Below are 17,278 nucleotides of genomic sequence, written 5' to 3' on the forward strand. Positions count from 1 at the left end.
GGTTTTCAAACCAGCTTAATAAATAGTAAAAAAATTCCAAAAAATGTAAAATTTGGTCTCCAAGTAGATTATAATATAGATTAAACATCTAACGGTTTGGATTTGTTGTTTGAACATCACAAATTAAGAAATTGCCCCGGAACCACCTCCGCTGAAATGTTGCCAGCAGCAATTTAGCCGTGCCCTATATATATTTGCAAATTATCTGTACATTTAAAAAAAAAAAAAAAAATAGATCGGACTCATTATTCTTTCTATTTTTGTACATCAAATTTTATAATTTCTATGGTAAAAAACTTCCGCTATCTGCTGCCTTTTAAAGATTTTTCTGGGCATCTATTTTGACGTTGAGTCGCACAGAAAATGACTTCCATTAATATCAACTGTACCATGCCAAACAAAAAAGGGTCAATAATTGCTTAGGTATAGAGCAGAATTTATTTTAAATAACAAATTTAAAATGTAATCAATTAATTTCACAAATAATATGTGTATGAGTAAAATTTATAAATTTTTGAATTAATTTAGTTTAAAATCCACTATTCAAGAAAAAAAGTTTATAAGTTTTTTTTGAAGTGAAAGGTGGAGGTTTAGCTATATATTACAGAGAATTTTGAACTCATGACCTTTCAAATGAGAGTCATTTGCCTCTGCCACTAGACCAAAAGCTGATTCTTTTAAAAAAAAAATTATAAGTTAACTTCTAATACATTTATTTTTATTGTTTTTTATTTCTTAACTTTATATTAAATTAACTAAAAAATTATTAATTTTATATGTAAAATAAACACTTACAAATATATAAGTTTCAATGATTTGAAGTTGTTAATTAAAGTCAATACTATAAATTTTAAAATTAAAATTTCTTGACAATTTTAAAAACATTATGATTCTACTCGCATATATATAACATGTATAATGCAGTGTTGAAAAAAACGGTTGTTTAAGCTGATTAATCGGTCGATTAGTCGTTGGCAGTGATCAAATTATCATAGATTTTTCGACTAATCGACCGATTATTTTCAATTATTGCTGATTATTTCCGATTAATCGGTTGGCGGTACCATTTCCGTCCGACGAGCGCATACCATTATTTATAACACTGATATAATGAATTAAATCCAAGCAAATATCAAAACTATCAAACTAAAACGTTTTTCTCAAGGCTATGAATGTTTTATGCGTTTCAACCAATCCTAGCTAGCAACTAGTGGATATATTTCTATTATATTTATTTATTAACCTAACTGTATAGTCCACATGGGGGGTGTGGCCGAACTGTTGTGTAGTTGTTATTAGGCAGGGTATTAAATTTGATTTGTCTCCGGTCTCTTTTTTATGCGTCTCAGATCTTAAGATTTTCTCCGGTGCATTATCTTTAGGGAAAGAAATGGGTTAATATGGACCGTTTAATTTTTTTTTGTATCTATTTAAAAAATAGTAAAAAAATTATAAAAATATATAAAATTTGGTAGTTGAGACTTGAGATTGACTGTTTAGACTTTAAAAACATAGATAAAAATACGAGACACAATTAAAGTATGAAAAACACAAGATATTTGAATTCCACTCGTTGTTTTAATAAGTAATTTTATGATTTGGATCAGTATAGGATGGAAAATGAGAGTGCGTTTTGTTATTTGTGCTCATGCAACATGTACAATCATACAATTTAGAGTCACACTTTGCTCCTTGAATTGGGCGGGATCCAGCACAAATCTAAACAGATTGACGGACATTACTTTCGAATTTAAAATTTATTTTATGTTTTCCTCAAAAAAATAAATAAATATTTTATGGAACCTGATATAGTATCAGTCTCTCGTATACCTTTCAATATAGAATCCAAAAAAACTTAAATATAGACCTCATTTGAAAAAAAAACCTTCGTAGTTTTAAATTCGTAAATAAGGAGGGTTCAAATGTCTTCATTTTTTATGTCTTCATTTTTAAAAACTTTAATAATTTAAAATTTAAAACTTAAATCAAAATAAAACCGGTGATACGATCTACAATATTTTATCTATGTACATGTAAAAAATTATGACATTTCAATTTTATTTTGGTTATCATTAAAAATTTGTAAAAAAACATACTAATGTGGATAATTTTTAGACGTTAATTTTTCAACTTATTGATTCACATAAAATCAAAATTGAAATGTGATAATTTTTTATGAGCACAGAGAGAAAATAACATAGATCATATCTAACGGTTTTATTTTGACCTTTAAGTTTTCAATTTTGAGTTATTAAAGTTTTAAAAATGGAGGCATGATGGAGGCATTTGAACCCTCATCTTCGTAAATTCTTCATAGATCGTCAGAAATATGAACGAAATTGAACGGAAAAAAAAAACCTTCTCTGAAAAAATTTATAAGATGAGTGGACAGTGAGAAATAATTTAATTTTATTTTAAATGCAAGTGTTGATACTCATGTGCGTATATGTTGATATATTACATATCAAACATTTATATCTAACATATTAAGTGCACATGGAAAAAAAATAAAAAAATAAAATTTAAACTTCATAAAAAAAAAACCTAAATTTGGTATCAGAGCTTAATTTTATAGCATGTATTCTGATTTTAATACCTAATACGATTTTTTTTTTCTGAAAATTAAATTCATATTTCAGAAAAATGCCTACTTTTAACTTTAAAATTTTTGGATTCAAATTTTTTTTTGTATAGAAAATTTTCAGATTTGATTTACAAATTTTTTTTGATAAATTTGATAAATCTAAATACGAATTTTATTTTAAAAAACGTATTTAATTGTATTCACTTTTTTGGAGATTTTTTAAATGTAAAGAAAAAGTAGATTGAGATATTTTTGAGGATACGGTAACTAGATAATTTCTTCTTCTATGTTGTCAACGTTTTTATTCGTTATAACACTTTTTTTTGTACAATGACTATTTTATAAAAGAATCAAAGTTCAAAGGTTAGCTGTAACTATGCAATAAGTCAATAAATAATCAATATTCTTAAATAATAAAAAGAGCTATAACGGGTTTATCCAATAACAAAATCAACATATTTTCGAGAATTTGTCTTCCTCTCTCTTTCTATAAATATATTCTTTTTGGGCCTTGACATTTTGAAAAGGTATTTGGGCTTTCTTTTTTTTTTTTTTGGAAAATTAGTGATTTTGCCTCAGATTCATTATATTACATGAAAACAGCCTTACAGTGCAATATGTTTTTGGGCCAAACCTTATCCACTCTGTACCTAAACTTACGGCCCATAAAAGTACGCTAGATCCGAGGCCCACCCAACAAAAGATTCTAAAACGAGGTATTAAAGCGATTGTATGATTTACTTTTATTTTTTATTTTATACAAAAGTGGTATTACCACCGATTTCATTAGAAAAGGAAACCTACAAAGTTTTATCAGACGTGATATCAACCTCTGGTATCTATCTCCATATCCTGCTACAAAGTAAATCACATATTCTACTACTTGAAAATAAGAAAGAAGTATACATCTAACCGTAATGAATGAAACTAAAAAATAGTTTGCAACACAAAATCAAACTAATACTGTTATTGTAACAGTCTAACAGATAGCCTAATGATACTATTATCTCTAACAAGCCGGAGCCTAACAACTTATAACAATCTTCAATAACCGTCTCTGGGTTGGGCTGAAATGCTGGTCCATTTGTCGCATTACTGGAGGCATCCTGTAGTATGAGTATGCTATATTGCTATTACTCTTTCTCAGTCCGCTTAAAATAATCTCATTAAATAACACTGGAATCTTGACAAAATGATACACAAACTGCTTAACAGCATAACTCATGTAGGCACCCCCGATCACGGCCAGGAGCTAATCCCCCTTCCCCTATAAATTAAAATTTTATAATGTGAAATTATACTACAATTGATTTTTCATGTTTCTCATTCTTAATTTTCTAGTTTTATTCCACATGACGCCAAGAGTCCAAACTCTCTTTGTCACAAGCTCCGGCATGGTTTTCGGTTGTAATACGTCTCCGCAGCAAAGCTCTGGCTTATTAAACATAGTGTCGATTGTAATGCCTCACCGTTTGAGTTCAAACCAGTGCCGTAAAAAATGTCCCTTCAGATCGATTAATCGGCCGATTAGTCGTTGGCGGTGATCCCAATTACTTTTTCTACTAATTGATCAATTATGGCTGATTATTCTTGATTAATCGCTTGGCAGCATCCTGTCCGTCTGACAACCACATACCGTTATTTATAACACTGGTTCAAACTGGACTGTCCGATCAGAATTATAATCAATACGTCGTAAACCTGTAACGCATGGAACCCTTTAAGATTCATGCCGATATACGGTTTTTTTTTTAAAGTAACTTGAGTGATATGAATTCTTTAAGTGTTGCGTGGGTGTTTGGTAACCCCTCCTTGGTACTTCTTAAGCTTTCTTTAAACTCCTTAGCTTCTTAATCTCACCGACCAACATCTTCTTCGTTTGAATTAAGATTTGCTTCTTTTGTCCGAATTCTTAAGGTACTAATTGTATTGGATTAAGCCTCTTTAGCACATTTTCCCATTTTCTTAGCGTCTTTCCTCAATCTGACTCTACCGAACAAATGCTCCTTAAGGTATGCTCCAGAATCAGAGGGTAAAACCACATTAATGGAAGGGGAGGGGAAGAAGACAAAAATGAGCTTTCCCTCTGCACAGTGATCTTACACTCCAATTTGGAGGTAAAAGATTTCGTCAAAAATCTACACGATTCTCACCTCGTCTCCCTTTCGCACAGTAACCGCTTCCCTCTATTCCCTCTCCGATTATTCTTTTCTGGAGCAAGTAAAATTGCATCTGACCGAGCAAACCTTCGACGTCTCCCCTCCACACAGTGATTTCTTCTTCCCCTCCCTCTGCATCCCCTCTTCTGGAGCTTACCCTTAGCTCCACTTAAAATTTAAATCTACCACATGTGCTCTTAGCCTCACATGCCAGCAGTATGATAATAACCGGGCAGCCGTCCCAAAGTTGGAAGTCCACCGGATCTAACTTAAGAGACAGTTTAGTGCAGTGTCAGTATTTTAGTATTTAATTTACTCCTTTTGTTTTTTATGGGAGTTGGGATGTTTGGAATCCGAAAGGGGATCGGAATCGGAATCTCTTTGGATCAAACTTTACTAAATTGTAATGTTTGAAAATTGAAGTTCAGAAATCAACAAATTGGAGATTCAATTTGGAATCAAGATCACAAACATTAAATCTTGTTATGTTAAATTATGAGCTTGACTTCCAGAATTCTTTTTGGACCGACAATAGTATTGACGGTTTGGTTTTTTAAACAATATTAGCGAGCTATTCTTTTCTTCTTCTTTTTTGTCTCTCTTTTATTTTTTGTCTTCTTTTAATTACATACTAGTTAAACCAATTTTTATTTGTTTTCGGAACATTTATGTATTTGACCAAGCACAAAATTACTACTAAAATGATGATCAGAAAATAATTCTAAATAGCTTTTATAAATAATTACTCAATATTGTAAACTTACCTTTTTCGGCATTTTTCTTTCATAGTTAAAACAAAAAGGAATTACATTTCCCATTTTCTACAGAAAGTATTCGTTTAGAGCAGACTTTTTTATGACACTAAAATTAAATAAATTAGGGGAATTTCATGTATACCCCTCTAAAACTTGAAAATTACATATTTTCTTGTCTAAATTTCTTAATATCATATTTAACCTTTTAAACTTTAAAAACTCACAATTTTATCCATTTTATTGTCTTTATTATTAAATCTCATTTTAAAGTTACTACTCATTTTATCTTAATTAAAAAAAAACTAATAGCATGTTTAAGAAAAAATGTCAGCTTTCTAATTGACCAGTTTCCAAGTTAATATAAGTCATTTCTATATGTACTTCTAATGCTTACACAATAATATACCTAAATGTCACTGTGCAAAGCGTCCAAGTAGCGAAACGATCAATTTGTGGTTGATACTTTATAAATTTGAAATGAGTTTTAATTAAAAAAAAAAGACATAAAAGTGGATAAATTTGTGAATTTTTTGTAATTTAGAATGATAAATATGATATTATAAATTTTAAAGGGAGAAATACGTGTTTCAGAGTCTTTGAGGGGTATACATGAAATTTCTCCAATAAATTAAATGTATGACATGACAGATACTCAATTTGTATAAAATAAAATGGATGCTACACTGCAAACGTCCAAGCTCACAACGAGGATGCTGATAATATGAGTCTCTAGTTTTCAAGCATTTACATTGATCCAGCAATAAGTTATTTATTTATTTTTTTTTTAAAAAGCGTTTCTATTTTGAGCATGGAAGTCCGTTTAATTTTTACTTTTTACACAAATCGAACACTATGTCATGCATTAATAGGTGAGGATGGTTCAAATGTCTTCAGTTTTTGTATTTTTATTTTTAAAAATTTTAATAACTCAAAATTTAAACTTAAGAGTTAAAATAAAACCGTTGGATATGATATACATTATTTTATCTATTCATGTGTAAAAAATTATGACATTCCAAATTTATTTTGATTGTCATCAAGAGTTCGTAAAAAATGTAATAATGTGAATAATTTAAAGACGTTGATTTTTCAACTTATTGATTCATATACAAACAAAATTAAAATGTAATAATTTTTTATGATCACAAAGAAAAAATAACATAGATCACATTCAACGGTTTTATTTTGAATTTTAAGTTTTAGATTTAAAACTATTAAATTTTTTAAAAATAAAAATATAATGGAGACACAAAAAATGAAGACATTTAAACCGTCCTCCTAATAAATTTATTCATTCTTATCTCATGAAAAAAGAATGCGTATCCTCTGCATTAACTTAAAAAGGAATCTTTTGAGTTAATGAATTCCAACCGTCTGATTTTAAACAGAGCAAGTTTGGCCCCCTGCTTATGATAAATGAGTCCTTTAATATTAGCATGAATCTAGTCGGCACAAATCTTAAAACAGATGGAATATTTCCTTTTGAGTTGATGCAGAGGATACGAATTCATGAAAAAATGGGATTCGTTTAGCTTGTATGATTACTTGTTGACTTCTTTGTCTTCTTCGCTTCTTATTTTTTCCGAGTCGATATGCATTAAAAAGTTAATTAGGGTAGACAGAAACATAATGACTCACTACAGGGCATTAAACATCTGAACGTACCACAGAATAACAACATTCATACTTATATAGCATTTTATAGCCTCACCAAATTTGTCCCGTTGTGGGCCATTTATATGTAGGAAACAGAGTAGGTCCGATGCCCTTGGTTCCAACGGGTTCAATCACCGTCAGGTTGGCTTTAAGATTCGTGTCAGAACTTTCGCATCTGCTTTAATATTCGTGCGCACAAATCCTAAAGCAAATTAGACGGTATATCTGCCCATCGGAACCAAACTAGGTCCGATGGGCATCGGACCTACACCTTTCTCCTATATGTAGGGCATCCGGTTAAATGTTTCAATCCTATCAACATATGAAATTAATTTAATTATGGATTAATGTTAATCTCCAGACTCCAGTGGTATCTGGTATGAAAAGACTACCAAGTCATTAGTCATTGGGTCAACTCGATCACAAGTCATCTCATTCTATCAAACAATGACGACAGCTTTGTTGAAATTTTCTGTCCTATTCTCTTCTCTAAAGGGAAATTTCCAGGAAACTTTTGTTAAATTATCTTAAAGAGTTTCTCTATAAATTAATATTTTCAAACTTATCAATTCATATGACGTATGAAGACCGTCATTTTCGAAAAGTAAATATAATATTATAATTTCTTTTAAAATAGTAATATTATTGTATTCAAGGATTGAGATGCGTTTGGATGATAATATTATATACAAATATATATAATTTTTTAAAAATATTAAAATCAATTGACTTCATTTTGTCCTTTTTAAATCCGCCTCCAGATGGAACAGTAAAAGTTTTCTGTTACCAAAAAAAAAGTAGTTCGTTATTTTCCGTTTGAATCAACAACGACATCTTCCGAACTTTTCAATTAGCAAAGAGTTAATTCAAAGCGGACCTCTCTATATATATTCTACATAAATTTGGTCAATATTCAACGGGATTAGACACTCAAATCCGACAAAGCCATCAGATTCCTGTTCGTTATCTCATGTCCAGGGCTGAGGTTTCTACCTCTCAACTGCACAAAAGAAAGTGACTTAATGATATATATATATAATTGGTTAAGCGACTAAACCTCATAAGGTACAAAAATAAACACACTTGTTACTTATTTTGAGGAGCATACTTTATTTAAGAAGACGACTTTAAGCGAGACCATTCAACAATCAACACACCTTCACATTCATTCATAGTACACCCAATGGAGAAGCTCAAGCACAGGCCCTTTGCGTGCATCCCAATTCCCTCTCCTTTTTTAGTTCAATTGCTTCTCTTCTCTTTTCTAATTCTCAACCCACAAAGCTGGGGAGTCATTGCTCAGAATGCCACGTCAGCTTCTGTTCGTGTCGGAGTTGTACTCGATCTTTCACCATTTGGGATGAGAGCTCGAACAAGCATTTCAATGGCGATTGATGATTTTTACATTGCCAATCCCAACTATTCTACAAGAATCAGTTTTAATTTCAAAGAATACCAGAGTGACACTGTAGGGGCGACTTCAGCTGGTACCTTTCAAAAATTTTTCTATCCTTTTTTATTTCCATTTTGTCTAGTGTTTTGTTGAGGAGCGGATTCAGGATTTTTATTTTTATGTATTTTTATTATTTTCTTGACTCCTATTATATAAGATTGGTATGTTGTTCTTATCCATGCAAGTACCTAATGTTTCTTTGTTTATGTTTCCTAGTTATTATATTATAATTAGTCAGAAGCCCTTAAAATAGCAATTGATAAAATAATTGATTATGTCAGTCTCGACAACTGTTCCTTGATATTTAATCCTGGTCGAACTAGGATGTGCATGCATATAGTTATTATACATATCTATTGAAGTTACCTGTATGCACTGTTTTACTGGCACTACTTACCAGTTGAGGAATGTTGTCAAATCAGAAGTAATAAAAAGAAAAAGAAATTGAAATATGCGAAAAAAGAAAGAAACAAGAAGAAAAATAGAACGTTTATCATTGGTAGTTCAATAAGATCCCAAATCAGAATAATGCAAATATGAAACACTGAAACATTTTCATATAATCAGAAAAGCAAAGAAGAATTAAATACTAATTCCAAATGACTTGTGCCTTAAAGAATATTACCAATCCAGTAAATCTAACCAGAAAGCACCACAAAGGAATTATCAGGCATAAAACCCTTAATATCAGGGTATAAGATCACTATGCATGTACCAGTCAGTACCAGGCCTTGCACTGAAGTACCTTGATCTAAGCTTGAGATCTATATCCTTGATCAGTTGATATTGTAATTATTATTAAACCCAACAATTACTTCAATTTTGGTAATATTATCTACATCTAACACAGCTGTTGACCTCCTGAAGACCCAAGTTGAGGCTATAATTGGACCTATGACCTCGACACAAACTGAGTTTGTGGCCTATCTCTGCAATCGGGCCCGTGTCCCCCTCATCACCTACTCAGCCACAAGCCCAGCCATCTCTCCAGCACATCTGCCGTATTTTATTCGTGCAACTCTTAATGACTCGGTCCAGTCCCTCTCCATTGCGGCCTTCATCCAGCACTTCGGCTGGCGTGCAGTTATCCCGGTCTATGAAGACTCTGATTATGGCTCTGGCATTCTCCCATCTCTCGTTGACGCGCTTCAGCCAATTGACACACGAATCCCCACTCGTGCCGCTATACCGATCAAAGCGACAGATGTCTACATTGAAAATGAACTCAACCGCCTAATGAACTTACAAACCCGTGTATTTCTGGTGCACATGCTTCCTCGTCTAGCAAGCCGCCTCTTCAAGTTGGCTGCCAAAATTGGGATGTTGTCAGAAGGGTACGTCTGGATGGTCACAGATAGTGTTGGTAATGTGCTTGAGATAGAAGACACGGCTACAATCAACTCCATGCAGGGAGTAGTTGGGTTCCGGCCTTATGTACCAAAGTCGTACATGTTCTCAAAGTTCGCAGCCCGTTTCAAAGCAAGGTTCCAGAAGGATTACCCTGGGACTGACGTGATAGAACCCAACATATTCCAACTTCGGGCATATGACGCTGCTTGGGCATTGGCGAAGGCAGTAGAGATGGCCAATGTTACTACCCCCGCTTTTACAATGCCACAAGGTGCGAACGGCCCCACAGTTTTGGATAGACTCGGTGTTTCCCAAACTGGTGAAAGGCTGCTTGGTGCAATCAGTAACACCACCTTTAATGGTTTGGCTGGAAATTTCTCTCTTGTAGATGGACAACTTCAGCTGTCAGCATATGAGATAGTGAATGTAATAGGAAAAGACCCGAGGAATGTCGGGTTTTGGACTTTGAATGGAGGACTAACTAGTGAGTTGAATGACACACCGTCACCGATGACTGGTGGTAATAACGATAAAAAGTTAAAACCAATTCAATGGCCAGGGGCAGGGAACTTGAAAGATCAGGTACCCAGAGGATGGGTTATTCCTACTAAAGGGAGGATATTGAAAATTGCTGTACCAGTAAAACACGGGTTCTACCAATTTGTTAATGTATCACAGCCAATCTCAAATGCATCCAAAGTCACAGGGTATTGCATTGAGGTCTTTGATGCTGTCATGCGTAAGCTGCCTTATCATGTAGCGTATAACTACTTGCCTTTTAAAGATAGCTCTTTTTCCTACAACAATCTGGTGTACCAAGTCTATCTGAATGTAAGATTTTAATTAATAAATTATTCTAAACTGATTTCGTATTTTCAAAAAGTTGCAAATGGTGATTTATTCAACTTGGAACAGAATTATGATGCCGTGGTAGGTGACACAACTATTCTCGCTAACCGGACAAACTATGTGGATTTCACATTACCTTATACTGAGTCGGGGGTCTCAATGGTGGTACCAGTTAAGCAAGGCACAAGCAATACCATGTGGATCTTTTTGCAACCTCTCACAGCACAACTCTGGCTCACTAGCCTCGCATTCTTCTTCTTCACAGGTTTCGCTGTATGGGTGATAGAGCATCGAGTAAACCCAGAATTTCGAGGGACTATTTGGCAGCAGATTGGTCTCATCTTCTACTTCTCCTTCTCAACTTTAGTGTTTGCACACAGTATGTATTCTTGCTTCTATTTGGTATAGAGGATTAGAGCCTCAATTTACTTGTTTGGTAAAGAATCTTTACACTTACATTTCTTCCTCAAAAGTTCATCAACTTTTAATAAACTACAATCTCAGCTTTATTGACATTTAATATTTTTCCACCACTAAATCTTTATTATGACAATTCTTAATCATATACTTCATTTTTTTGCCAAAATGATTTGTAATTTACTAAATCGTATCCTTAACTGATGAATAATTCTAGAGTGAACATTGAGTAATCATCATATGAATGATAGTTTAATGATATCTTTGGCCCCCATGAATATTTCAAAACAGAATATGCAATTAAGCCTCCTTCCTACAAACTGGATCCTTATATTGCATAACCTTTATGTATTGGTAGAGGAGAAATTGGAAAGCAACCTGTCGAGATTCCTGGTGATTATCTGGGTTTTTGTTGTGCTGATACTAACATCAAGCTACACGGCAAGTCTCACATCTATGCTAACAGTTCAACAACTCAAACCCACTATAACTGACGTGAACCAACTTCTTAAGCAAGGTGACTACATTGGCTACCAAGATGGAACTTTTGCAGTTGCACTGTTAAAGAGACTAAATTTTGAACCGAGCAAGATGAGGAACTACAGTACAGTGGATCAATATGCTGAAGCTCTTGCCAAGGGATCTGCCAATGGAGGGGTTGCGGCAATTTTTGATGAGATTCCTTATCTTAAGGTCTTTCTTTCCAAGTATTGTGCTAATTACACCATGGTTGGCCCCACATACAAGACAGATGGCTTTGGCTTTGTAAGTTCCTTACTTCCTTTTGCTGTGATATCTGATACAGACATGTAAGATAGTCCAAGAGTTATGAACTGATATTTTCCTCTATATTTAATTTTCTTTAAAAACCTGCCTTGCGGTATCAATTATATATGAACTGATACTTTCTCTTCACTTTCAGGCTTTTCCAAGAGGCTCTCCTTTGGTGGCAGACATCTCGAGGGCTATCTTGAATGTGACAGAAGGGGATGAGATGATGCGAATCGAGAAAAAATGGTTTGAAGATCTTAGCTTATGCGCTAGCCAAAATTCCAACCCACACTCATCCAGCCTCAGTTTCAGGAGCTTCGCAGGACTCTTTATCATAACAGGAGTTGTTTCGGTCCTCATGTTCCTAATATATATAGGAAGATATATCTGCCTAAATTGGGATAAGCTAAAAAGAATATGCAAGGAGAACAACTCCCCATCTAAGAAACTCCAAGCAATATCTAAGCAGTTTGATCGCATGGATTCAAGCATTCGCCCTGTACCGAGCAGATATTCAATTGATGGAATAGATAGGTATGAAGATACCTCAACTCATGGCCAAGAGAGCAGTGCAAGGGTTTCTCATCAATCTTCAGCACCGGCCTCGCCCCCTCCTCAAGAGGAAACACTGGTACAAACAGAGAGTAATAACCTCACTGGTCAGGGATCGATGGCCAGAACCTAGATATAGAGCAGATCACAGAAGGGAGGTGATCTCTTGTTTGGCATCTGACCTCTAGTTGGCTTTTACTTAAACTTGTAGTTGAGATAGGCTTTATAATGAAAAGCTTTCATCCCTGCAGTTTTTTTTTTCCTGTCATCTGCTTGTTAAATGTGCAATTCAGGCAAATTCTTGAAGTTTTTTCCTGTAAAATTAAGCCAGAATCATAATGATCATAAAGGCTACTCATATTTAAGTGTATTTGTTTGAAGGGATGGATCAGATTGTTTTGACTGGACTGGATTATAGTGGAGGGAGAGAATAAGTACCATTAGGATTGGATATGAAAACAAAGAATAATTTAAGCAAAAAAAAAAAATGAAGACAACTATTAGCCAACAGATCACAATGCTTAATCGACAAATGCACAGACATTCACATAAAAAGTGCATCAGAAGCAAGCACAAATGCTTGCAAAAGGAAAAAGAAAATGATCTCAAGTCTCACAATTCTAACAAATCGACAAATCTAAATATTACAAATCTGGTCCAAAGATATATTGAACTTGCTCCCCCCTCCCTCATAAATGGAAAAAATCCCAACAATAATTATTCGTCCATATGCGAGGCATGGTGAATACAAATGTACCACTGTCCATCAACCTTCTCAAAGACATTAGTCGCCACCTGTCTCCCCCAGCTAGTACCTTTTGTTTTCACCACCTCCATGCAAGTCACATAACCCAAATTGCCCCTCACATGCACCTCTACATTTTTCAAATCAATCAGCAGTGGGAACTCATAATCAGCACCGCAAACAAACTCCCAACTGCCCATAACCATCTCATAACCGTCAATCCTGCCAGCCGATGGGTGCACCACATAGACATGGTCCCCTTTGGCCCAGATGGAGTGCATGGCAGTTAGGTCTCCATTTTTGAATGCATTGTAGAACCGAGCATTTGCTGCAAGTACACAGGCTTGGCTGTCTTCCTGTAAAAGGCGGAGTTGGTCCCGAATTTTGGCTGCACGGCTGTAGTCTTCTTCTCTGATTGCAGCATCTAGGTCCTGTTGGAGGGACTGTTCATCTAATAACGCAATTTCTACACTTGGATTTGGATTTGAGTTCCCCTCAGTATCACTACTTTTTACTCTGATGGGTTGGTATTTGACTTTCCTGGTGGCCGGCCTTTGAAGCCCTAAACTGAAAAAATAAGTTTTAGTGGGGACAAAGATATTGATTTGGTTCTGCGAATTGTTGAAATTTATTATATCAAGTGGAAATTTGTCATTGATAGTTACTGACCAGGCAAGAACAAATAATATACTGGTACAAAACCCCAAACAAACCAGCATACGATGTGTTTCATGTTAATTGGGGCTTAATTGAAATCCCAGCATATTCACAGTTCCTGCTTAATTGAAATCAGAACTAATTTAGGAATAGCACCGAGTTCATGTCATAGATAAATAAAAAGAAAAACAATTCAAGGTTTTCTTGCGTAGCGAAACTAACAGTGTCAATTTGGGGTCAACTCCTCGAATAAATTGAGGAAAGAAACGGAGGTCGGAGAACCGAACGAAAGTTGTGGCGACGGCGCGAGGCGGAGCCACCACAGTCGCCGCTGGAGTCAGCATCGCTCTCCCTGCAGTCTCCATGGCCGAATCCCTTCTCTATCCGCCAGAGTTAAAGAAAAGAAGCAACGATGCGAATATGCGATACGGCTCCAATTTCAGGCCGGGCTAATTAGCGGTCATTACTTTTCTATTTTTGGGCCAACAGAGAAAGCCCATTACGGCCTAGTTATTTAAATTAAGGGTGTCTCGGAGATTTTAGTTAAATTTTTAAACGGGCTGAAAGCAGGGAAATATTGTGAGGTTAAGTGTATTTATTTTGGGAAATGCAGTGAGGGTAATGTTTTAGTTTGGCATAACTAGATGAGTACAGCTTAATTATCATTTTGTTTGGGCTGTTCGGCAACACATGGCTACATGAGAGATTAAATATTAATCCGTGTTAAGGAGAGGTTGTTCGGTAAGTTAAAAGAAGTGATGGGGAATTAAGATAGCTAAAGGAAGAGAGAAATGCTTTAAAGAAGGAGCAGGGATTAAGATATGAGTAAAAGGAGGTTAAAGAAGATTGTCTTAATCTGTGCTTAGGAACCGGTGTTCAGCATGATTAAGCGACTAAAGAAGCTAAACGAGGCTCCCTTGTCGAACAACAGTGTTGGGTTTTTCCTATTCAAACCTCAATATGTATATAATAATCTATTTTAAAAGTTTCATGATATTGATATATACTAGACTTCAGGGTCTAGTCATATCAAATTTACTCCAAATGTGATTGTTATTAGGGCTACAGTAGTACTATGTATAGTGCATATTGATTTATATTATGAATAAATATTTTTCTTTTTAAAGTTCAAATAACTAATCTGAAACCGTTCAGTCTGATCTCTATATAAAAATGTTTTGCAGATCAAATTTTATATATTTTTAGAATTTGTTTACTATGTTTTTAGATGGGTAAAACACAACTACCCGATCTAGAGATTTTAGCTCATTTGGAAATGGTGATTTTCTATCTATCTAAAAATGAGTAAGAAAATTCTAAAAAAAATATAAAAATATAGTCTGCAAGTTCATTTTCATATATAAAATATAATGTGCAATACACAAATCAGCTCATACCAGTACATATATTAGTACAACATAATACCCTTTGACAGAAATAAGTAAGAGAAAAAAATAGAAAAACAAACTTAGTACATGTTTCAGATTGCATGGTGGTGAGTCCTCATTACATTGTGATTACACTGTGGTTATATTGGGTCCGGATTAACTCAAAATTTGAGTTTGAATCTGGACCGTTAGATTAAAATTTAGATCAATTTGATTAATTTACGGGTTCTTTTAAAATTGTAATATTTGTGCATATTTACGAGTTATTTTATAGGATCCGAATTCGGTCATACGACTGATACAATAAAAAATTGCGTATAATAATTGGAGAGAGTCAGAGACAGAGAGCACAATATTAATATTCCTATCTTGTCACCAGCTTTCTAGAAAGGTATTTGTCAGACCATGTAATTCAGCAATATCATATATTAATATATTAATATATAATATACGTTGTTTGAATTGAGACATTAGTCTGTTTTCGAATTATCAGTTTCATTTATGTATCTTCATTCCAACTTTTTTTTTTTTTTTTTTCCTTTTTGTTGAGAAATATCATATATTATGTAGTTGTTATTATTATGAATACGAGTTTCTTTTCAATTTTGTTTTTTTTTTGGTTTGTTGTTTTTATTATTTTAAATTGTTTAGGTATGATTTAATATCTATCTAAATTACGGATATATATATATAGAGTAAGACTACGCTACTTTGCGAATTAAACATGTTGTTTTAATTCGCGTTCATATCTCTAGTTTCGAAGTCCAAATAGCCGATCCAAACCGTTAGATGTTTAATCTATATTAAAATGTTCTTGGAGACCAAATTTTATATTTTTTTGATTTTTTTTACTATTTATTAAGATGATTTGAAATTGAAAATAACATATATTCAACAATTTTTTTACTATTTATTAAGATGTTTTTATTATTATTTTTTTACTAGAGATATGAGCGCGAATTAAAACATCATGTTTAATTCGCGAAGTAGCGTAGCCTTACTCTATATATATATATATATATATAATTACATTCTAGCTCGGTAAGTTCTATTTACCTCTCTCCCTCTCTCTTAGAGCATGTTCGGCTGCCAGGTAGGAACGGGAATGAATTTGGATTCGGATCCAATTTGAATGGCCGAAGCACTGTGCGCGTGGGAAAAAAAAAATTCACTTTCAGTAATTTTTTTTTCCCCCACATACACAGTGTCAGCCAAACAGAAACTTAGTGTGTATAAAATGAAGTCTCAGTCGAACTATAATAAATTCGAGCTTATTTTAAAATACACATTAAGTTTGTACAAATAACATATATTCAACAATTCGAATCTAATATGATAAAGTATGATACTTTACCTTACCTTATTTAAATTCTCTATTCTGTATCATAAAAAAGTTACGTTATGTAGGATAGGATCAAAACTCAAATTCTTTCAACATATATGATATCCAATATGTCGATCAGAACTAATGCTCAATATGATATCCATACTAAAATATGTTTGGTGATGAAATTTTATAATTTTTGAAAATTGTTTATTATTTTTTTAGATAGGTAGCAAATCACTGTTTTTGAACGGTCCAGATACAATGATTTTGTAACTATCTTAAAAAATAGTAAAAAAAATTGCAAAGATTATAAAATTTCATCCCCAAGCATATTTTAGTATGGATATCATGTTTAGTGATTCGGATCGACAATTTTAACTTCAGAAACAAAGATATACAATATGAGGTATGATTAGTTATGAAAAAAAAATAAGACATTGGAACCGAGTAGAACTAGGGTGTTCTTAAGTTCAACAAGCTCTTTGGTGAACTCAAGTCTAAAACCTTATTAAAGCCGATTTGACGCATCACTCGTAAGGTAGGTGGATTTTAACGATCCAGATTCGTCGTTTGAAGTCAATTCGATTGATTTTAGACTTGAATTCACCAAAAGAC

The 17,278-nt window shown here is 33.6% G+C and overlaps 2 protein-coding genes across 2 annotated transcripts; one reads left to right on the top strand and one right to left on the bottom strand.

Annotated features, from left to right (window-relative positions):
* Positions 1 to 8,284: 8,284 nt before the first annotated feature.
* Positions 8,285 to 12,914, top strand: LOC144553460 (glutamate receptor 2.7-like). Its single transcript, XM_078301633.1, has 5 exons — positions 8,285 to 8,641; positions 9,458 to 10,788; positions 10,873 to 11,185; positions 11,582 to 11,988; positions 12,146 to 12,914. The coding sequence occupies exons 1-5, from the start codon at positions 8,338 to 8,340 to the stop codon at positions 12,677 to 12,679; spliced, it is 2,889 nt and encodes a 962-aa protein (XP_078157759.1). The 5' UTR covers positions 8,285 to 8,337; the 3' UTR covers positions 12,680 to 12,914.
* A 132-nt stretch (positions 12,915 to 13,046) lies between these two features.
* Positions 13,047 to 14,391, bottom strand: LOC144553461 (uncharacterized). The gene is made up of 2 exons (XM_078301634.1): positions 14,171 to 14,391; positions 13,047 to 13,858 (listed from the first exon to the last, which is right to left on the bottom strand). The coding sequence occupies exons 1-2, from the start codon at positions 14,311 to 14,313 to the stop codon at positions 13,264 to 13,266; spliced, it is 738 nt and encodes a 245-aa protein (XP_078157760.1). The 5' UTR covers positions 14,314 to 14,391; the 3' UTR covers positions 13,047 to 13,263.
* Between the last annotated feature and the right edge of the window lie 2,887 nt (positions 14,392 to 17,278).

Source organism: Carex rostrata, chromosome 4 (assembly GCF_964058835.1).
Source record: "Carex rostrata chromosome 4, lpCarRost1.2, whole genome shotgun sequence".
Lineage (NCBI taxonomy): Eukaryota > Viridiplantae > Streptophyta > Magnoliopsida > Poales > Cyperaceae > Carex > Carex rostrata.

Bases quoted from the DNA above. Each gene is read 5' to 3' on its own strand.
- LOC144553460 (XM_078301633.1), top strand. From the start codon at position 8,338: ATGGAGAAGCTCAAGCACAGGCCCTTTGCGTGCATCCCAATTCCCTCT. The intron at 8,642-9,457 runs GTACCTTTCAAA...CATCTAACACAG, and splicing joins TGTAGGGGCGACTTCAGCTG to CTGTTGACCTCCTGAAGACC. The intron at 10,789-10,872 runs GTAAGATTTTAA...AACTTGGAACAG, and splicing joins TGTACCAAGTCTATCTGAAT to AATTATGATGCCGTGGTAGG.
- LOC144553461 (XM_078301634.1), bottom strand. From the start codon at position 14,313: ATGGAGACTGCAGGGAGAGCGATGCTGACTCCAGCGGCGACTGTGGTG. The intron at 13,859-14,170 runs GTTAGTTTCGCT...TTATTTTTTCAG, and splicing joins GTTGACCCCAAATTGACACT to TTTAGGGCTTCAAAGGCCGG.